General features: G+C 43.2%; 1 protein-coding gene across 1 annotated transcript in view; it reads right to left on the bottom strand.

The window, feature by feature from the left end:
* The window catches only part of PLPP3 (phospholipid phosphatase 3), an 83,298-nt gene extending 60,808 nt beyond the window's left edge, over positions 1–22,490 (bottom strand). The window contains exon 1 of the mRNA XM_027108402.1: positions 21,657–22,490. Within this exon, the coding sequence (XP_026964203.1) occupies positions 21,657–21,795 (139 nt within the window). The 5' untranslated portion in view covers positions 21,796–22,490. The remainder of the gene's footprint in view (positions 1–21,656) is intronic.
* Positions 22,491–22,808: the final 318 nt, after the last annotated feature.

The raw sequence follows: 22,808 nt of genomic DNA, 5'->3' as shown, positions 1-22,808 counted from the left end.
TTCCCAGGGTGAAGAGAAGAGAAAGGGAGTGGAAGAGAAATCTATGTGTGATTAAAGGGTGATGCTTAATTCTGAATGATCATAAAGGGTCATATGGTCAAGCAAAGACAAAATAATTTTCATTATGGTGACTATTAGCAACATAGAAGATTGTATGTAGGACTTCCCTGGTGGCATAGTGGTTAAGAATCTGCCTGCCAATGCAGAGACACGGGTTCGAGCCCTGGTCCGGGAAGATCCCACATGCCGCGGAGCAACTAAGCCCGTGTGCCACAACTACTGAGCCTGAGCTCTAGAGCCCGCAAGTCACAACTACTGAGCCTGCTTGCCACTACTACTGAAGCCCACGCGCCTAGAGCCCATGCTCTGCAACAAGAGAAGCCACGACAATGAGAAGCCAGCGTACAACAACAAAGAGTAGCCCCCGCTCACCGCAACTAGAGAAAGTCCGCACACAGCAATGAAGATCCAACACAGCCAAAAATAAATAAATAAATAAAATAGAAAAAAATAGAAAATTGTATGTAGGACTTCCCTGGTGGCGCAGTGGTTAAGGATCCTCCTGCCAATGCAGGGGACACAGGTTTGAGCCCTGATCCGGGAAGATTCCCACATGCCACAGAGCAGCTAAGCCTGTGCACCACAACTACTGAGCCTGTGCTCTACAGCCAACGAGCCACAACTACTGAGTCTGCATGTCACAACTACTGAGCCCACGCGCCTAGAGCCTGTGCTCTGCCACAAGAGAAGCCACTGCAGTGAGAAGCCTGCACACCGCAACGAAGAGTAGCCCCCGCTCACCGCAACTAGATAAAAGCTGGCGCGCAGCAACGAAGACCCAGCACAGCCAAAAATCAAATAAATAAAATAAATAAATTTTAAAAAAAAAGAAATGGAGAAGTAAAAAAAGAAGGTCCCTGCCTCAGATTTCACTGTCAAGGTTCCACATAAACCCTCACTTATTCTCTATACCTCTCCAAATATACGAATACAGTGTTTTCCCCAAATTGTAATCTACCATACAAATACTCTTAATTCAAAGATCAAGAGAGAAAAAAAACAAAAACTAAAGAGCAAGAGAAAAGCTACGTGTGTGGCCTGGTATCTGTAAACACGCCAGAAAGTTTTCTTCTAAATGTTGTTCAATCAACCAATCAGACATTGTCACTTCTCTGATTAAGTCTTGTCATCAAAAACACCACCTTCAGTGGGAATCAAGACATCCCTACATCTGATGACAACATCCAACTAATATTAGGGGAACCTGTATGCAGATTCAAGGCCCTGGCACCTCTGAATTCAAGAATGTTTGCATTGGTTGAGCAAGCCTACGTCTGTAAAACTACTGTGTAGGAACAATCAATAGTAAACTGGCACATAACGCTACAAGGCAGAGACAGAGTAAGCTTGGATTCTTGACTCTTGGAAGACACGAACACATGGGCTACATCATTGATACACATTTGGGGCACAGAGCAAACATCTAAGATCACTAATACATGAAAGGTTGTCCCTTTTTGCCTCACATCTTTGAGCCCTTTCTGTTCCAGAAAAATCAGTTTTCCAAATGTACAACCCAAAGCCACCGCGCTTCTTCTATGGCGACGGGTTCCAGCTCCCAGGCTCTCCAGCGTAAGTTCTCTTGCCCGTGGTTCTGCCAAACCCACCCTTTTCCTTCTGTTGTTCCTACTCTTGTGTTTCCACTCCCCTCCCTCTGTCTCACCAAGCCTTTGACAGGAAGCGGGTCTTTTCTGGTCACGGAAGTTTGTGCTTAATAGGTGAAGTTTAGATATATCAAAATGAAGAACTGGGAATTCCCTGGTGGTCCAGTGGTTATGACTCGGTTCACTGCCAGGGCCCAGGTTCAATCCCAGGTCAGGAACTAAGATCCCACAAGCCGCATGGCCAGAAAAAAGAAAAAGGAACAGGAAAAGAACAGGAAAAAAAAACCCCACGAAGAATAGAATCCATCAGAATTTAAATTATTTTCTCTTCCTTAAGCTCCATCACTGAGCCTTCCCCCGTGCTTACAGCCCTTCTCTACCTGAACTGGACTCCTTCTGTTGTCAGTGTGCTGCTGTTTGGAATACCTGTAAAGGTGAGTATTCGAAGTTTCACTGCAGGGAAGGTCAAATGTAAAATCCTGTGTGCGTGATGGAGGAGAGGAAAGTCATGTGTGCGTGAACACATTGGGAAGTACTTCAAGTTTTGGTTAACTAAATGTTGAGCTCCTTGAGCGGGAATTGTGCTGTTTAACTTTATACCTCCATCAAGCTAGCACGTAGCAGGTGATCAGTAAATATTGCAATTAAGTGAGTGAATGAATGAATTCATGAATGTGGTTGCTTTGGGTCTTGAAAGAAAACCACTGGTCTTCAGGTGAGGCATCTTGCTAGAATGGGAACGTCCCCATGTACCTTGGAGGCTCATTTTCCTTTTCTGCTCAAAGACATACCATGTCGTTAAGCCCACATTTTAGAGGCATGCCGATGAAGCAGACAGAGGAAAGATGACAGCTTCCGAAACCAACTTTCGAGGCTTTGGAAAGAAAGTCTCACTGTATGGAGAAACTTTATACTTCCTCCCATCGGTCTCATAGTGCCTCTTCTCCTCAGCGAGTCCTAGGGCGCTTTTCCAATCCCACACTGCTCTGTGCTGAAGCCAAAGCCCAGTTTCCTGCTTCAAAAGGCCCTTTGTTTGGACTCTATTTCCAAATCAGCGCATCCAGAGCTTGAACCATCTTGCTTTTGAGAACTCTGATGCCTTGGCAGCAGAAGCCTTTGCCAGCAGGTTTGTGGTCCTCACAGCTTTCAAAATCCTCAATGTGAGGGTATGTCTATAGCTAAAAACTCTTTTCATGAGAGGAGGGGCAGAGAAAGTATTATTTTAAGAGTTGCAAAAACAACTGCGAATTGACTCTTTAGTCTTTAATTGCTACCAGAAGACTGAGAACTTCTTGTTCTCAATTGTATTCAATTAAGATGATCGTTTTAATGAACTTTAAATGATATTGGTTCATAGGCTCTGCTCAATCTCTGGGGCAAGTTTTGCCTCAGAACACTGGAATGCATTAAAGACAAATTTCCAACACGTTCTCTCCAAATTGGAAAACACCTTCCTTTAGCAAGCGCAGACAGAAAGGTAGCAACATCTGTACAGCTACTCGGTGATTCCCTGGAAGGACTCCAAAGTTACTTTTGGCAGATCAGGTAAACTGCATCTAATCCATACCGTGTACACTGCACATCCTATCAATCCAGGTAGCACTCTCTCTTATTCCTTGTGAAGCTTGCCAGCTGTGACAGAAAAGTTTCTAAACAAAAAGGTTTTAGAGAGTAGGGTAGAGATTAATGTGGAAGAGCCTACTGTCTATATCTCCCAATCTTGGGACACTCTGTCAGATAGGAACTGTTGTCCTTCTTTTACAGATGAGGAAACTGAAGTTCAGAAAGGTTACAACCCTGGCCTCGGGTTGTAAGCTAGCAAATGGTGGAGCCAGGATTTGAGTCCAGAACTGTCCCCCAGGACACATCCTCTTTCCATTGTGCCGTATCGCCTCTGAAAGTTTAAAACTTTCTAACTCTTGAGATTAAACTGTGGGAACTTCTTAGGGTGAATCTCTTTATCTCTCCTCTTATGTCGCAACCCTGTACAGGATTCAGCAATTCAACACGGATCAAGACATCTAACCGTGAAGCAATGTCCTAAGTGTGGAGTCTTTTATATTTGATGACCTCAGCAGAGCTTAAAGATCATCTAACTCAACTGCCCCATTATTTAGGGAAGGAAAGTTAACCCAACAGAAAGTAAGTGATTGAAGGTCGCTACCTAGTGTCACAGCTGGAAGGACTTGAAATGAGGAGGTGAAAGTTCCCCAAGGTTGGGGTAGTGAGGATACAGGATGAGCAGAAACCAGACTAGAGATGAATACTCTTTCCCATAGGCAGAGAAGAAGGGGAGGGTGCTCTGAAGAGCAAAGGCATGAGCCAGAGCCAGAAGGCAGACATCTGTGGGGTGTGTCCAGGAAACAACCAATACGGATGAAGGTAGATGCCAATCAGAAGACCTGTGTATTCAAAGTAAGGCTGGCAGGAACTACAGCTGTTAGCGGCAGCTGCCCCTGGGGAGTGGAATTTGGAGGGAGGGTGGGAGGGTTACCCACTTTTAACATAATCATATTTTTGGAATTTTTTTTTACTGTAAGAGTATATTGCTGTGCTTTGGGATGTTACGTGAAGGTTTAAGAGGCTTTATGACACATGGGGTCATTATCTGATTTGCATAATAACCAAATCCACGGCATAAAGGGATGCTTTAAAATATGGCATATGTTGGATTTAAACTTGAACCTGCACAAGGTAAGGGTTTTAGTTGCTCTGGATTTTACTCATTTTCTAAGAGACTGAGCTTCTCTGAGCCTAGTTTTCCCATCTATTCAATGGGAGCGGGCAGGGGAAAACGACTGATGCTTAGGCCCCTCCACTCCTGCATTCTAAGGTTATTCTAAAGGGTGGTCATTGTACCAATGGTTAGAGCTGAGGCACAGGAACCACCCTGCTCAAGAAAGGTCTTCAGCGCAATGCCTTCTTTGACAATGGTGCCTAAGAGCGTTCCCCTGAGTTGCCCATCCAAACAGCTGTGACGAGACTGTCCCCAGGCCCCCCAGTTGGATCCTGTTACCTCTGTACCGTGTCTGTGTTGTATTTCTCGAGCTGCATCTGACCAGCGTCTCCTCCAGAAGACCCTAGAAGAACTACATCCAGTTCATCATTAGACCCCAACAGCAAGCACAGTACTTGGTACGTGAAAGGTGCTCAACGAATATTGCCTGAAGTGACGTATCACCACCACTTATTCAGGAGCTTTTCATTATGAAACTGATTGATATGATTATTAATGTTAATAACAACTTACCAGCAGAGTACCAAACATAGCCAATGCTCGGTTAAATATATAGAAAGGTAGATTTTATATTAACATAATATTCTGAACCATTAGAGCTGCTATAAAATTTACCATCACTGAAATTATTAAGCAGAGGTTTGACACTAACCAAGAAAAGATGGTTTAGAGGGACTGCCCCAGGTGTGGGTGAAAGTGGGAAGACTGATTAAATGGTCTTGAAGCCTGAGTTTTGAAATAAGATACACAGATCTGGGGTTAATTCCTAGTAACTAACCTCTTCATGCCTCAGTTTTATCATTTATAAAATTGGAGTAATCCACCCATTCCACAAGGATATCACAGGGATCGAATAAAACACATTAGGTGCTCTGTACTGTTAGTTCCTTTCTCTTCTGAATCAGACATTTTGGTACTACAATCTCAGCCCTCTCAAAATTATGAAAAGCAAGATTAACCCAGATTAATACCTAAAAAGGTAAACATACAAATGTGCAGTGTCCTAGTATACAAGGGGATTGTTTTTAAGTTTTTCCAATGGTAAAAGCTATGAACCAAATACTTTTGAAGGGAAAGAATTAAGAAAAAGTACAGCAATATGATCAAACAGAAAAGATTTGAAAGGAGAAAATCCTTCCCTTCCTCCTTCAATGTGAACTTTAAAATATTTTAAGGAACGGAGGTAGAGACTTCAGAGGAAATGCCGAGTTGGACAAAAGAACAAGAGAATTCTCCATGCTGGAAGATTTAACTGTCCCATTTCACAGATGAGACAACAGTGTCACAGAGAGGAAAAGTTACTTGGCTAAAGTGACCAGAAAGTTAATAAGAAAGTTAAGACATAAACCTAGATTTCGTAACTCTCCGCTTGGGCATCTTTCCCCAACAGGAGGCGTCTGCTCTCCTCATTCAGAGCCTCCCCTTAAGGCACGACTAGGATGAGAAAAACCACTCATCCTAAAATACAGCCCTGGCTTTTAGGGTAAGTTCAATTTTTTTTTTTTAATGGAAGCTATTATGGTTAGTACAAATTCAGTCTGTTGACCAAGTTCAAAACACTGCATGAAATGCAAAATCGAACTTAAAATATCTAGCTGCCTTTAATTAGCTACATACTCCCCATCTCTCAGGTTAGTTAATACTTTATTATGGGCTGTTATAAACTCTAGAAAGCGAAGGCTTTTTTCCATTCCATCACACTGATTGGCAAGAAGTATGTCTTAAGCATCCAGTGTTTAGCTTTATAATTATACTTAATAATAATTCAGCCATTTATAGAAAGAAGAGATACTGTGCCCATGGCTACCTTAGGACTATGGTAGGATAAGCAACAAAAATTTTATTTTTCTTTTTGCTTCTTGTCTATATTTACTAAAATAATGTTTTATTGACATTTTCTTCAATGTCTTGACTTTAATAAAAATTTTCAAGCACCTGTTATAAACAAGGGAATCATAATCTATTAAGATGGAACTGTACAAAACCATAAAACAAGCCAAAAAATTTGACACAAGAAAGGTCAATACAAAGTGCTATGATAGCCCAAAGAGGGGACTCTGCCCAGAGGAAATCAGAAAAGTCTTCACAGAGGAGGTGGCACTTGAATTGATTCTAAGAGGTGAGTAACACGTATCAAGCAAAGAGAAATGATTTGGTGGGAAAGTTCCTGGAAGAGCCACAGAATGGAGATGTCTGGGACAAGGGCATAAAGGGGGGAAGTGGACGGGGATGGGAAGGGAATGGGGAGCAGAAAGGGTTGGTTGGGGCCAGATTCTGAAGGGTCTCAAATATACTAATAAGTTTTATTCTGTAGTCCACGAGAGGTCATAAAAATCATGAAGAGAAGGGCCTATGTGATCCGAATTACAGTTTTGAGAAACGATTCCTGTATAGTTAATGCATAAATAATATACGGGGGGACACTATCCCCCTAAAAATAAGATCTGTAAAGGAATGTTTTCAGATCTAGGTGTATGACAGCATGCACTTAAAGTGGGATAGAAATAGGGAGAATGGAGGAGAGCAGATTCAGAAGACTCTCTCTCTCTCTATATATATATATATACATTGTACAAATATGACTTCACGGTTTCAAAGCATTTTCCTATATACATGTGATACCATACCCTTGGTCTCAACAGCTCCATGAGGCAGGCAGGGAATGAATCATCATCTCCATTTTACCATTCCTAAAGTGGCAGTGATATGCCAGGGATCACCCAGCTAATACAGCAAAGTTGGGAACACAGCCCAGGATCAGTGTGGAGCTGCCTCTTAAACTTTCTAAGACTTTTTAAAATTTCATTTAGTGATCAGCTCAAGACACCTGGCCATGTTTTCTCCAGGAATGAATGTGTGTCTATCTTCTCATCTTCTCTCCTACACTTTGAGGGCAGGATCTGCCTCTAGTATTTCTTTGTTATCTCTTTGTATTTATCTCAATAAATACCGAAGGACAGATAAGATGGACAGCTGAGTCCCAGGACTGTTCTCATCTGTAGTTTCCCCCGACCACAGAGAATGATAAATAGGCAATCATCCATTTTCCCCTTGCTTCTGTGAGCATTTCCCATTCATCACCAGTCCACAGTGGAGGAACAGCGCTTGCCATGACTCCTGTGATCTAAGCTGCCTCCTGCCAGCTGCTCTGCATTCTAAGTGTGAAGGATCTGGACAAAATGCGCTTGCTCTCAGGCCTGTTTAACTTTTCCATCGGTCTGTGTTTGTCAAAGCTTCATGCCAACTCTGTCAGAAAAAGAAATGCCACAAAACTTCTTTGAGGAAAGGGAAAAAAAGACCTACTTTATACACTTGCTCTCATGCAAATCACACTCCCATTCAAATCCCAGCTGAATAGGAGTCCTGCAATAGCCTGGGAAATACACAGAGCCTCTAACCCAAGTGTAGGCTGCTTCACTCAAATTGTTGCATTTCCCTGCCCTTTTAACTCCTTTGGAGAAAACCCATAGGAAGAATTAACAATACAAATCCGAAGTCGCTATCCCCCAGTCATTCCATCTCTGTACGAAATCGGCAAGGTAGTCCCCTGCCGCGGTTTTCTGCCCTTTTCTTCTCAGGCTCTACAGAATTGGAGTTGGGATGCTCTGTGAGCATATTTTCAACCAAAGTGGATGCATGGTCCAAGCTACCAGCTCCAAATAGATTCTAGCAAAGCAGTTCCCCTGGAATCTTAGTAAACAGTCTCTGCGAGTGATGAAGTAGCTGAATTATTAATACAATGTGTTACGCCACCCACCAAAAAGAGTTGAGACAGGCAGAGCCGACCAGGTTCTGAGGAAACTGAAATGAACTCTAACCCCCTCCTCCTCCATAGGTTGTTGTGAAATTCAAGCCAGTTAACAAACCCCTTGCATGATTGCCTGCCAGGGATGTACAGCAAAGTTCATGCCCTTCCCCCTTCCAGGCCAGACGTTTTGAGTCTAATATCTATCCTCTAGGAATTTACAAAGAAACAGGCAATACTAAAAGGGGCAAAAGGCTTTAACCCCCAAATCACACTTGAACACTTTACAAGGTCTAGTCATTTCATTTTAAAATTTTCTGGCTGGCTTGCTCGCTTCATATGCCTATTATTGAAAATAGCAGTCAGTGCAAATTTCAATGCGAGTCTTCACTGTGGGAGGAAAGAGGAGACATAGGTGCTGGCTGGTTCTTGCCCCAGGCATTCCACCATTTTCCAGATGCAGGATCCCCAGCAAGTTCCTCGACCTTTCCCAAGGGCAACTGCCACATCTGTAAAATCAGTTACAGTGATAGCTCCCCTCCACAGTTGTAGGCTTTGATGAGATGCGTGAATGTGCCTGACTATAGTGCAAGGGTTCAAAGATGTTCCTTTCCCGGACTTTTTCCTGTTGACACTTGGAGAATGATATCTTGGGTAGGGTGGTTTGAGTGTTTTGTTTTGCGGGCTTTTCAGGGCTGGGGAGCTGAAGAAAGAGCTAGAATGAGAAAAATGAATTGAGGCAAGAAGAATATTTACATTCAAATTCTCAGATGCATATGGTATCATTTGGTAGAACTGTTCAATGAAAGGGATTATTAATCAATAATAAATGTTTGGATTTCACAGCTGAGGTCAACACAACCACAAACATCCAATTTAAAGCAAAATTATAATTAAAGGGTCTTCAACTCCATCAGTGGCCTTTGGAAAATTAAACCCTAAAATCAAGAGGGCTTATTTTCCCCTGGGATTGAAAGCCCTGTATTTTGAATACTCTGACTCAAGAAGTATACTTTAATTTCCCAGCCAGCCCCAGAGAATTCTACATTCACACAATGCCTACAGTATAGACCGTCCAAAGCAAAGGTTTACTAGAGTGAGTGGGACCCATCATCCCTCCTGCCAGGGCATTGGAGCCACTCTTTCCAGACAGATTTAAATGAGAAAACTGCTATACAAAAGATTCAAGTATAATAGCCCCCCACTTATTTTCAGGGGATACTTACAAGAGCTCCGGTGGATGCCTGAAACTGTGGGCAGTACCGAACCCTATACGTACCATGAATTTTCCTGTACATACATCGTTATGATAAAGTTTAATTTAAATTAGGCACAGGAAGAGATTAACAACAATGACTAATAAAATAGAATTACGATAATATACTGTAATAAAAGTTATGTGAATGTTGTCTCTCAAAATATCTGCTTGTACTGTAGTCTCCCTTCTTCTTGTGATGATGCAAGATGATAAAATGCCTACATGATGAGATAAAGTGAAGTAATGACGTAGGTATTGTGACACAGCGTTAGGCTACTACTGACCTTCTGATGATACGTCAGAAGAAGGACCATATGCATCGGGTGATCCTGGATCATCAAGTCATAACAACGTGGATGGTTGGATGTCAGTAGCTGACCATGTCACCAGTTGGGGATCCTAGCGAGAGATTTGATCACGCTACTCAGACGGCATGCAAGTTAAAACTTATGAATTGTTTATTTCTGGAATTTTCCATTTAATATGTTTGGACTGAGGGTAACTGAGAACATGGAAAGGGCAACAGCAGATAAGGGAGGACTACTGTAAGTTGGTGACACCTTTGGAAATATTCTTAAATCTCAGCCTGCCAGAAGCTCCTCCCTTTGATGGCGAAACATATGGCTGCTTCAAAAGAAGACACTAGGCATTTAATCAAAATATCCACTAAGGCGAAGATGACACAGGACACATGCAAGGATGAGAAAGAATGTATTAGGCCATTCCTCCCTAGAAGCCTACGAAAGCCAAAATGACCAAAACAGCTACTTTGGGCCAGTGTCTAATGAAACCCACTGTGTGGCTGGAAGCACTCCTGCCACTTCCTGTCAGTGGTTGCTAACTTTACAACAATGTGGGTCATTTGTGGGGAAGAGGCTACTGGGGGAAGTTCTATTTACTGCATTTAATGAAGATGCCGCATCCACAGCCACTAACCAGAGAAGCTCACAATTTCTCAGTGTGACCCAAAGGTTACATCAAACCACCAAGACAGCAGACAGAGCCCACGGGACAAACAGGGCCACTAACAGAGAGACCCATTCCTGCTCCCTGACATGAGTGACAAAGGCCTTGTTCAAGTCTCTCCTTCCTTTAAGAAGCCTTCCCAGGATCCAGCGGGCTTCCTCTGCCCTAAATCCAGAGCTGCTTGTCCATTCTAGACTGCCCAACCTTTTCACCATCAAAGATGCCTTGCAGTTCCTTCCTTCATTTCTCCACTTCTGTTAATCAAAGCATGGGAAGTGTCAATCACATCCCCTGATGAGTGGAAATAACCAGCGAGACCAGAGTGATCTGCCAGTGTCATTCCACATTCAGATCACAAGCACAGAACGCCAGTGCTGTGACCAGTCCAGGCAGAGGCTGCTGTTCTCAGTTAGTCTAGGCAAGTTAATCATTGAAAAACGTACAGGATGTGTTAGGTATTTCTGAAGTCCTAAAAAGAGCACGAGATGCCCTGTGATTGCCCTAACAGACCTTGGCAGGTCCAGAGAACCCAGGGTGAGAATCATGAGTCTAACTCATTTTGGACAATTCCTCAAGTGTTGCTGATGTGAAAGCTGGCAGGGAATAGTGGGGAAAACTTGGGCTTCAGGCCTCAAAGCAAGAGGGAGGGGATATGGGGATATATGTATACATATAACTGATTCACTTTGTTATACAGCAGAAACTAACACAACATTGTAAAGCAATTATACTCCAATAAAGATGTTTAAAAAAAAAATGGCCTCATGAGACAGACTTTTCAGGTCTGACCCCAACTCAAACTCACCTGCTGTGTAACTTCTGGTGAGTTATTTTTTAACATCTCTGAACCTCAGTTCTGTCAATGGAGATAATAGTAATGAAGACTTCATAGGCTCATTGGGAGAATTAAATAAGAGAACACATGCACACTGCTTTGCCCAGTGAGAGGTACATACTTGCACTCAATGAATGTTAGCAATTGTCATTATTTAGTCAGGCTTGCTTGAGTCCAAATCCCAGGCCTAACACATATTAGCTGTGTGAACTTGAGCAAATCATTTACCCTGAGTTGCAAAACCGGTTATTGACATCTACCTTATTTTGTTATTGGAAAGATTAAGTGAGATATCAACTAAAACTCCTAATAATGAAGGTTGAGTGCCTTTTCCTCACCCTCTTGTATTCTATGTGGTTTAATTTTTCACGCACTTATAGCTTCATCTTCACTGTAATTTTCAACTTGACACTCCAACCAGTTTCTAAAGATCTGTGTTTGTGTCTTATACCCTTTAATATCACCCAGCATCCAGCACATGAATCTAAAAGACGCACAGTAATTTTAGTTTTTGAGATGATAATCATGTATAACAGCCATATCTCCAGGGGGGAAAGGGGATGGGAAAAAAAAAAAAATCAACCTTATCAGGAGCTACAGTTCTATTTCATGGTCTTAAAAATATTGTAAAGCTAATCCAAAGAATAGAGATTTTTAATATTTGTACTTTTAACTGTTTTCAGGGTACTCTGAAGATCTAAGGCTGCTTTTCGTTTTGCTGAAGCAGGAATCTGCTTGTCACACACCCTGGTTTGTGGAAGTACGTTACTCAGCGGGTGAGGGGGTCTAGCTGACCACCCAGCATCTATTCCTCAGGCAGCCTTATTGTTCTCTGCTCACTCATCGTAAACCCACTGACACTGCTAAACTGACTGAAAACTCTGTTTCTTTGTGAAATGTTCTCTGACAAACAAAGCAGCACTAGAGTGGTTTCATGAATATGTTAATTCCAAAGGTCTTCGGTAAACCTTTTGTATTTTTTCCATACATATTTTAATTAATCTTAAGATACTTCCAAAATGGTGTAGGCACTATGGAAAATAGTTTGGCAGTTCCTCAAAAAGTCAAGCACAGGAACCATATCGTCCTGCATTTCCACTCCTAGGTAAATATAACCATGAGAATTGAAAATCTATGTCCAATAGCACACGGAGATCAGTTCGGTGCTTTGTGACCACCTAGAGGGGTGGGATAGGGAGGGTGGGAGGGAGACGCAAGAGGGAGGGGATATGGGGACATATGTATACGTATAGCTGATTCACTTTGTTATACAGCAGAAACTAACACACCATTGTAAAGCAATTATACTCCAATAAAGATGTTAAAAAAAAAAGTAGATGAAGTACTAATACCTGCTGAACACACATGCTGAACATACATGCTACGATACGGATGAACCTTGAAAATATTATGCTGAGTGAAAGGCAAAGAAACAGAAAGTGGATCAGTGGTTGCCATGGGATGGGGGGAGGAGGAGGGTAAATGTGGAGTGACAGTTAATGGGTACAGTTTTTTTGTTGCTGCAGTGATAAAAATGTTCTAAAACTGATTGTGGTGATGGTTGCTCAACTCTGTGAATATAATAAAAGCCAGTGAATTGAACACTTTAAATGAATCAATGTTATGGTACATAAATTAGATCTCAGCAAAACTGTTTTAAAAACACCATTATAACTCAAGGAAAACCGTCTCTCTAAACCAAGAGGATTACCAATGGCCCATTTATTTTAAGGGGCTTTGAGAAATTTAAAAATTCCAGAGCAAAATATATATTAATTAAATAAATTATGTATATAAAAAACTTATAGCCTCATCTTTCTAATAAGGCTATGAACATAAAGAAGCATTCACTAATCCTATAATACAGGCTTCATAGGTCTCTACAAACACTGCCTTTAAAGTGTTCGTGGAGAGAGAGGCATCACCATGGTTCAGAGGCTCCCAACCAGGAGATCAGGAACCCCCCCACCACCACCATCCCCCTCACCCCCCCAATCTCCTTTAATCTCCTTGTCACCCATCCTTCTCCTCTCTGTCCCCTGTACCTCAGGTTCATTTCTAATCTGCCTCCCAAATGATCTCCCTCCTTGGCCTCCAATTTCCCTCCCCTCAAACACAAATCAGATTAAATTAATCCCCTCTTAAAAACTGCTCATGAATATGTTAATGTCAAACATTGCCTGTAAAACTTTGGTAATTTTTTTTTTCCTTACACATTTTAACTAACCTTACGGTACTTCTAAAATGGTGCAACTGCTATGGAAAAACAGTTTGGCAGGTCCTTAGAAAGTTAAACATGGAGTTACCATATGACCCAGCAATTCCACTCCTAGGTATATACTGTGTTTGGTTTCTGTATGAAATTTTCCATAATAAAAAGAAAAATGAAAACGAAAATACAACCTCATTCGCTGGTCCTCCAAATTAAAGTTCAAGTCCCTTAGCGGCCTGCCATTTATAGCTCCCCTTTTTAATCTGGCTCCTAACTATCTCTCCAGCCTCATCCCCAACATTCTCTTCCCCCACCAACTCAATGCAAATACACAGCACTTACACTCCAGCCTCCAACCACCCACCCTTCCCAAAAACGTTCTTGTTTCTAAGTCTCAGCATCCGTTGCTCCCTCTGCTGCAATACCCTTTCCCACTCCATGTAATGAAGGCTATTATTTCTCTAACAAGACCCAGCTCCAAGCCCTCAGGCAAACTCATTGCTTTTCACTGTGCAGCTATAGCCCCTCCCTTACCATGCCCAAATCAGCAGCACTAAGTGTGTAAAATTACACAAAAGTCTGTTACCCTTTCCCAACGTGGGAATTCATAAAGCACAAGGAACCCCACCCACCAACCCCACCCCAGGGGAAGAAGGGACTAAGGGGTGTTGCACATAGTAGATGCTCAAGAAACAACTGCAGAAGACAAGACATACCTGAAAGACAGGTACAAACATAGACTTAATTAAATAGGCTCTCTAGAAATTATACTGATTGATGCTAATTTGGGGGCCAGATATAAAGAAACCATCAGTGAGAACAGCTTCCTTCGTGTCAATATAATCGTGTGTATTATGTGCTTTAGGGATACATAAACAGGAACAAAAGCATACTGCTTATTATGACAAGGCGCTTACACTGATTTGCATTTCTCTGCAAAACTCTCTAAGCATATAATTTTGTTAATTTGTGACAAACCTCAAAAACACACTTCCCACCAATACTCTGATTGCAGTGTATACTCTCAAAGCACACAGAAAGCATCAAGTTCCTTTCATAAGGTGCCAACTGGATCTTATGTGTGTTGTTTGGTTTGGTTTGGTTTAAATTTGGGAATTCTAATGCAGATCATAATTTATAATTTAACTTGGACCTAAAGGAAGAATAGTTTCACAAGGATGTTTCAGAAACTGACCTAGCCTTCTTTTGAATGTTGGGACCACCAACTCATGCATGACCTTGAGAAAATTATTTCATCTGAGACTCAGTTTCCTCCCCAGTCAAAAACAAACACTTTGAAAACGTGGGCTTCTCTTTCTTCTCTCCTGGGACACATCATTTGAAAAAGATGGTGCCTGTTCAAGTTCAAATCAGTCAGCAGTGATCTTTGGTAATAAGCACCTTCTAGAACAAGGGCCAGTGGAAGAAAAGTGATATATCAAAAAAACTACCTAGTCCTTCAAATTTGCCCCATGTGTCTCTGCCCTTACTAACCTATCATCCTCTGATTTGGGTTAAAAGTTAAACCTGTTTGTCTTGTTCCTCTTTTAATTGACCCAGGAAAGAGAAAAATGAGAATAGGGCTCTCTGGAGAACTACCTCATAAATGATAATTAAGTTTCGAACTGACAAGTACGCACCAGAAAAGCAAAATGGTATAAAGGCAAGACCTTGGTTCTAGGTCCTGCCCTTTCGCTATCACCAGACAATTACTAACCAGTCCAAGCATCCAAGTCTTCCTATGTGAATCAAGGGCACAGACTAGGACGTGGTGACAATGACAACAGCAGCTGGGGAGTGCACAGCGCCACACACTATACCAGGCATCGCCTCGCAACTTCACAACACATATTATCCCATTTTACAAATGAGAAAACCGAGGCCTCAGAGACAGTCACAACTTGCCTAACCACGTACAGCTAATAACCCTAAGCAAACTCCCACCTATCTGTCTCCAAAGCCTGTGCTTCCCCCTTGGACCTCCCACCTGTCCCCTGTTGAAAGAGGCCTATTTTTCTGACTGAGATAAAAAATGACTTGGTATTGTTGATAATGAAATCCCCAAGGTACTTTCAAATTCTAAAGCATCCATGAATCTAGGCACTAAAGAATTGCTCCGATGGAATTTTCTTTATTACGTCCACCGAGAGGCTCAGTCAGCACACTCCAAGCTGTTCTGCAACTATTTCTATTGGGCCCTGCAGAACATATTTGTACATACTTGGACTCAAAAAAATGGAAATAAATGAAATGGAATGGAATAGAAAAGAGGGAGTCTTCACTGCATTAACTGCATTGAAAAGTGGGCAGCAAGGTAAGCCGACGAGAGTTCTGGAAAATTTAGTGACTACTTACTAGCTGGGCACCGTTGTGCAAGTTACTTAACCTCTCTGAACTGCAGTTTCCTCCTCTCTAAAAGGAATCTACTATCTATATTACATGGTTGACCTGAACAATAAATATGTTCACTACCACAGTGATTCCCTTCCTCAAGATATATGGAGAGTGCCCTGGATGACAAGCATTTTGATTATTTTCAATCATGTTGCTCTTTTTAGTTATTTTTTCTTCCTCTGGGCTTTCAAAAGACACATATAAGAGTTGACACTAAAATAGGCCATTTGTCCAAATTCCCTCCCCGACAAAGGTGTATTTGTCTTTCCCTTAAGATGATATAGCCATGTCCCTTCCAGAGGGGAAGAAGGTAACCACCAAAGACTCTTGAGGTTCCTGCACTGTGACTTTTCCCAAACCTGCCACTGCTTTTCTCTGGCTAATAGAAAACATTTGTGTTCCCTCTGTCTGGTTTTTTCTTGGGATTCTCTTCACAACTGTTTCCCCTAATATATTTCAGGCAACTTTGCCGCCAAAATATTAAATTCATAGAACCATCGAGGAGTAAGGACACCGGGAAGGAAAGGAAAATGCTACTATTACTGTGAATAATAATAGCTACATGATACCCGATAATGATTTAGTGCTTTTTACCTCTTCGAAGTGATTTGAGATTTGTGATCTCATCTGAGCCTCACCATATACGAGGGTCACAGGTTTGCTTTTGTATTTTACAGATGAGGAAACTGAGGCCTGAAAGGTTAAATAATTTTTGCCCATGTCACGTGTGTAGATGACTTTATGTCAGGATTCAAACCCAGGCCTGGGTGAATCCGAAGCTTCTGTTGTTGCCACAATACTTTGCCAAGCTAACTTTGAGCTTTTAAAGGGTCTCTTTAGAAGCTGCATTCATTCATTTCACTGTTTACTCATAGACAAACTTCAATATCTCAAAAGAAAATATTTATAGAGTTAACACTCCATTTATCCAAAGTGGTCACTTGGCCTACAACACTACAGAGAACTCAGTTTAAAAAGAAATAAAAATCCCAGTCTCTTAGCCGTTAGGAGACACCAGCAAGTCCTTGCACTAAAAATCAGACCTTCAGGCCAGCACCCAGAGGTAATTTTTCCTTTTGAAAGGATTCTAACAATCTTAAATATTTTTTTTTAATTGGAGTGTAGTTGATTTACAATGTTGTGTTAGTTTCAGGTGTAAAGTGATTCGGTTACACATATACCTATATTCATTCTTTTTTATATTCTTTTCTCATATAGGTTATCACAGAATATTGAGTTGAGTTCCCTATGCTATACAGTATGTCCTTGTTGGTTATCTATCTTATATACAGTAGTGTGTGTACGGTTATCCCAAGCTCCTGATTTATCCCTCCCCTCCACGTTTCCCCTTTGGTAACCATAAGTTTGTTTTCCATAGCTGCAAGCCTGTTTCTGTTTTGTAAATAAGTTCATTTATATCATTTTTTAAAATTAGACTTCACCTATGAGAGATATGTGATATCTGTCTTTGATATTTGATATGATATTTGTCTTTCTCTGTCTGACTTCACTTAGTATGATAATCTCTAGGTATCTTGAATATCTTTATTGGAAAAGACAGGTGTACTGGCCACAAACAGAAAGAAAAGTACAGACAACCTAACAATTCAAAACGTGCCAGAACATGCGATCCCTCTACATAAACCAACTGCCCTTCAAGACATTAGCTATTAAACAACACAGTGATTCTCAGATTGGCCTGATAAGAATCACCAGAAGCTTTTATAAAACACAGAATCCTAGGCCCTGGTCCAGAGCCTAGTGAATTTGAATCTCCTGGGAAGGAGCCTGAGAAATCTGCATGTCACACCAGATGGGTCTCCTTATTAGCTGAGTTGGTGAAGTACTGACACAGGAGGCATCCCCCAAATTATCACTCCACAAATAATGTGTACCAGGTTGACATGACACCTAGGGCAGGGTGTCTCCATAAACATGACTGCCTACACGGGGAAGAAGCCCTCAACTATGGTATCATTAGCATCATGCTATGAACAGGGCTTGCCAGCCCAAACAACTGCACAGGAAGGGGGAAAGAAAGAATCTCAAATTGACAGGAAGTCAAAAGGGCTAAAAGTGGAAAAGGCCACCAACTCTGGCTTTAACAGTCTCCCACAAAGGCAGCTATAACCCTATGGTATATCTCAAGTATAAGAGAAAGGGATGGAAGAGCTAAGGAGAAAAAAAAATGAAAAACAAAATAAACTAGCCAATCCAGACAATAAAGGTTTTCAACCATCCTGGAAGAGTCAGCAGGGCTGACTCTGCATGGGTTGGAAGGAGGCACTCAGTAGATATCTGGGGAGGGGGACAAGGAAGAGACAGGGGACAGAGCAGAGAAGCTCCACATGGATTTACCAAAGCTCTGCATTTGTGCTACAGCCGTGCACTGCCATTTGTGCTTTCTTTGGAACCACTGTCTCATGGGGTAAAAAGGCGTCCTCAAAATTTGGGAATTACTTAGTGTTAGAACGACCCCAAATCAAAACGATACCTTGGGGAGACGAGACCGTATCCCTGACCAGAAGAGTTGAACCACCTTTATCCATCTGCTTTGGTGCAAATGACTAACTGGAAAATGTGGAGAGGCAGGACTTTCTGCAAACCGAGCTTTAGAATTTTCTAATGATCTGAGTTTCAGGGTTCTTCAGATGAGGGAAGAAAAGGGGGATGGACTCCAGTCATGCTCACTGAGGATTAGAGATCCACTCAAATTGACTTCAGTGTGTACCTCAGTTTTCTCATCTATAAAATGGAGATAATCTCTTCATCAGAGTTGAAGTGAAAAGGACATAAGCTCATTCATCTGAAAAAGAGGCTAACAGGGCTTAGAAAGACAGTAGATGCTCATTCCTCCTTGCCTGGGAATATTGTCTGCTGCTCTCTTGTAACCTGGTAGAGCAGAAGGAGTGCATAAAAAAACAGAAGGCCATACTTTTATGCAACTGAAAGGAAAACAAAATCGATTTCAGAAAAACTACTATGCAAAGATTCATAACTGTGTTTATAAAAGCAATAATCGGCAAAGATGCTATTTTCTGAGATATAAACCTCCATTGGTGATTCTCTGACACCAGATTCCTTTGGTCCTCAAAGGAGAGTGGACTTCTGTTTTTTCACCAAGAATTTAACATTCCAAAAGGTATGTGAAACAAGTTAAACTGCTTGCATATTTCCACTTACATAACATGTATATTGCACATCAGCTTTTATTTTTTCCAGACACAAGGAGAGGAAGCTTGGTATATATTCCTGTGAGAGAATAAACAGAAAAATGTCTCCCTTTTTCATATATTAGGGCCTTGTAATCCAGACCATATGATCAATACACTATATAAAAATTAAATCATACTGACAGTCCCAGGCAGAAAGTGAACCAAGTAGAAACAATTTTTTAGGACTGTGATGTGTGGAATATTAAAATCACATGTTGTATTAATAATTTTCTTTTAGAAGCCAAATAGAGTTCTCCTGCATAAATTTCTCAAGTAAATGTTTACCTTACAGTGTTTCCTATTAAGGGTGGTCGAGAGGCATTAAATTAGTGATATTGTAATTTGGCCTATGCATAGGGGAGACACATTGAAAATGACTTGGTTGACATTAGGTTAATGGCAAGGCACATACCTTAAAACGGATAGCTATGTGCTCCTTATGGTAAAATACAACGTCCTGGTATCTTATTAACTTTTTTTTTTTTCAGTAAACAAAAATCATTTGCTCAAAGAGGCCAATAGTGAGTAAACTTAACAAACAGCTAGGTATAGAATATTAGCTTCGAAGCGGACACAGGGAGAGTTGGGGCAGATGAAGAGCTGTAATGTGTAAACATACACCTTACTTAACACCTTCAATGTACAACAGTATCTTGGGATTTCTGTGTCCCCCGCTAAACTATAGCTGATAGGTGTGTCTTTTTGCAAATTCCTTCACACTTTTTCCTTTGATAAGATACACCATCTCGTGGGACTGCCTTCTGAAATCAGAAGAGTGGAAAGAGGAGGGGAGTTCAATAAAACTGTCCGAAGGCTGTCAAGTGTCTTCTAGCTCTGCTTTCCTAATCACTAAGTAGGAGGTAGGAGGGTACAGGGAACAGACAGTCTAGAAAGAATTCACCCTACCACCAGGGAACAAAACACATCAGTGAACACTGGGGAGCCCCAGACAAGTTTACAGCAAACAGCTTCAATGTGTTTGTGTTCCTGGTACTCCCCCAGGACCAGGGAAGGTCTCTTAAACATTCAATAGCTTGGCAAGGGGACTTTTAAGTACTCACCTCTGCACTGTGCATAATAAGCCAATGGCCTTCAGGAAGGTAGGCCCCCCAGCGACAATTCCTTTACATAACATCTTAATGCTGAATTGATACGAGGAGGTGGGAATGGGATTTGCCACCTGAACTACAGTCACCTTTCTTCCCTTCCGCAGAGCACAATTTGACCTTCAGCTGTCTCTGCATATCTAAAGGGGGCCATTCTTATATTTAAACTCCAAGAGTCCTTTCTTTCTTTGACTCTCAGAATTTACTATGGACAGTCAAGCCAAGGACAGATGGACCTCAGTAAGGATCCTGCTACAGAGCCATGAACGCAGGGTCATTGGACTCCAGCCCAAGAAGTCTCTGGTTTGCACACTCTGCATGGACAACTCCATTTCAAAGGGACTTGAGCTTCCGTGCAGGAGTTCTATTTTAAGGGGAACAGGGAACACAGATGTTTCTTCAGTTAGCAGAGTTGGCAGAACAGCTCCTGGACCAAATCCGAATTCTTAATGCAGGAAGGGGCCTTAGAGAGCATCTAGTTCAAGCCACTCACTCAACTGATGAGGAAACTGAGGCCAGAGAGGCAGTTAGGTGGCACCCCCGGCAAGTGGCAGAGTGGTGGTATCCTGATGACAAGTCCTGCACGCTTCCCATAACACCATGATTCGCTTAAAAAAAAAAATCTACACTTACTTCAATCTTGGAACTCCTGTAGATTCTTGTCAATAGCCACCCCCTGCCCCAGGGGCGAGTTCATAAATCCTCCTTTCCCTCCCACTCCATTCCATTTACTCCTGCTCTTCCAGCTGTGCTTCCAACTAGTTTGGAAAACAGAAGCGGGCTACAGCCTCAGCTTTCTGGGAGTACAATTAATTGTGGTCCCGATGCATGAACCGTGGCTAGCTTTCGCAGTGCCTCAGTTGCCTCATCGGTGAAATGGACCTCCTCGCCCGTGTTGCACCGAGTCAGGGAGAGGCAGTACTCCCTGGCACACAGTAGGCGCCTAAAAAGTGACTGCTGGATCGGTACCCAGCATCACGCCCCTCGAGAGCACCCTCCCAACCCCTGGGGGGCGTTCAGGATAGCGGCATGAGAAAAGGCCCAGGCAGCCCCGGCGGAAGGGCTGAATGTTTACATTCGGCCGGGGGAAGGCAGCGTTCTACAGGCTGGAGCCCAGCGCTCCAGGAGATCCATCTTACTCGGATGGAGGGCAACCAGCTCTACGCCGGCTCCGGGTCCTGGTTCCACCGATTTCCCCTATCCTAACAGGCCGAGCCCACGCCTTTCGTGGGATTCTGGCCGAGCTTCCAACCGGAGGTCGGCTTTTAGGATTCGGTGTCCAAGTGGCCCGCGAAAGCCTACAGCGCTCCCGACACTCCTTTACAGGCCGGGGAGGCGGCGGGAACGGGGAGGGCGGGGACCCGGGGGCCGGGAGCGGCGCGAAGGCTCCGCGAGAAGCCTGCGGGCGGCCCCCGGGGCGGACTGCGCGGCGCAGCCGGGAGACGCGGCCCGGCGCGCAGCCCCGGTCGGGCTGGGACGCGCGCCGGGCGCCGAGGGCCGGAGGGACAACGGGGCTGGGCTCACCCATGAAGAGGCAGAAGAGGTCCAGGCAGATGAGCAGCACCCGCTTGCTGCTGCCCTTCCTCGGGTTGTTGTTGAGCGCCGGGCTGCCGCCGTTCTTGCTCTCCGCGACGATCGCCTTGTCGTACTTGTAGTTTTGCATGGCGCTGGTCAAGACGCCCCGCGACAGCAGTCACACACCCAGACGCCCGGGTCGCCTCCCGGCCGAGGCTGCTCGGGGCGCGGCGGGAGAGTGCGGCCCCGCTGCCCGCTTCCAACGGCAGGCGGTGGTGCTTTCTGCTCCCCTGGGGCTCCTCTGCTTTTCCTGCCTCAATCCCGAATCGTTCGAAAGTCCAGAGGGGAGAGAGACAACTCCCGAGCAGAAACTTCTGCAGCGCCGCGCTGCCCCGGACGCGCGGGGCTCCCGTTTCTGTGTGCAAAGCAGCGAGCGGGCAGCGCGGGCCCTCGACCACCCTCCTCCGCAGCTGGTTGCTTAATGAATGGGAGTTGCGCGGAGCCCAGCTGCGCGGAGCCCAGCCACGCCGAAGCGCTGCCGCAACTCTAACTTTCCTCCTCCTCCTGCTGCTGCTGCTGCCGCCGCAGCTGCCGTTGTGATCGCCTGGATTTGTTTTCGGCAGTTTTATTTCAAGAGGTCCTTTAAAAAGAGAGAGGGACCTCCTTACTTGGCTCAGAAGAGATTCCGAAAGCACAGCCCCTTCCTTAAGCAGCCAAAGACGTAGGATAATTAAGGCCACATTTTCCCCCACCCCTTTCCAAAAAAAAAAAAAAAAAAAATCCTAAAAGGAAAAGTTACTCTCAAACCAGAGAATCCGGGAGCCCCTAGCGTTCAGAAACACTAAATTGTCACAAAAGGAAAAATAAATAAATAAATAAAAGAATAAAAAGAAACTTTTTCTTGCCGGCCTTGGGTCAGGTAAAAGTTGAGGCTGTGCAGCTCAAAAGCATTTCTCCTCCCTGACACATTTGGGGCTTTCAAGTCTTTATTTTGATTTGAATCATATTATCCCGAAAATACTCAAAGAAAAACAAATTTTTTTTAAAGATCTTAACACCCAGCACCGGGTACTGGGGTAGATTCTGAGGATACGAACAGGAAAAGGACTGCACGACTCTGGAGCTAGACCCTGTGGACTGGAACCTTGGCCGTGGCTCTGT

Source organism: Aethalodelphis obliquidens, unplaced genomic scaffold (assembly GCF_003676395.1).
Source record: "Aethalodelphis obliquidens isolate GAN/ISIS:26980383/991018 unplaced genomic scaffold, ASM367639v1 scaffold9, whole genome shotgun sequence".
NCBI lineage: Eukaryota > Metazoa > Chordata > Mammalia > Artiodactyla > Delphinidae > Aethalodelphis > Aethalodelphis obliquidens.
Note: the sequence above shows the minus strand (reverse complement) of the source record. Positions and strands in the feature narration are given on the sequence as shown.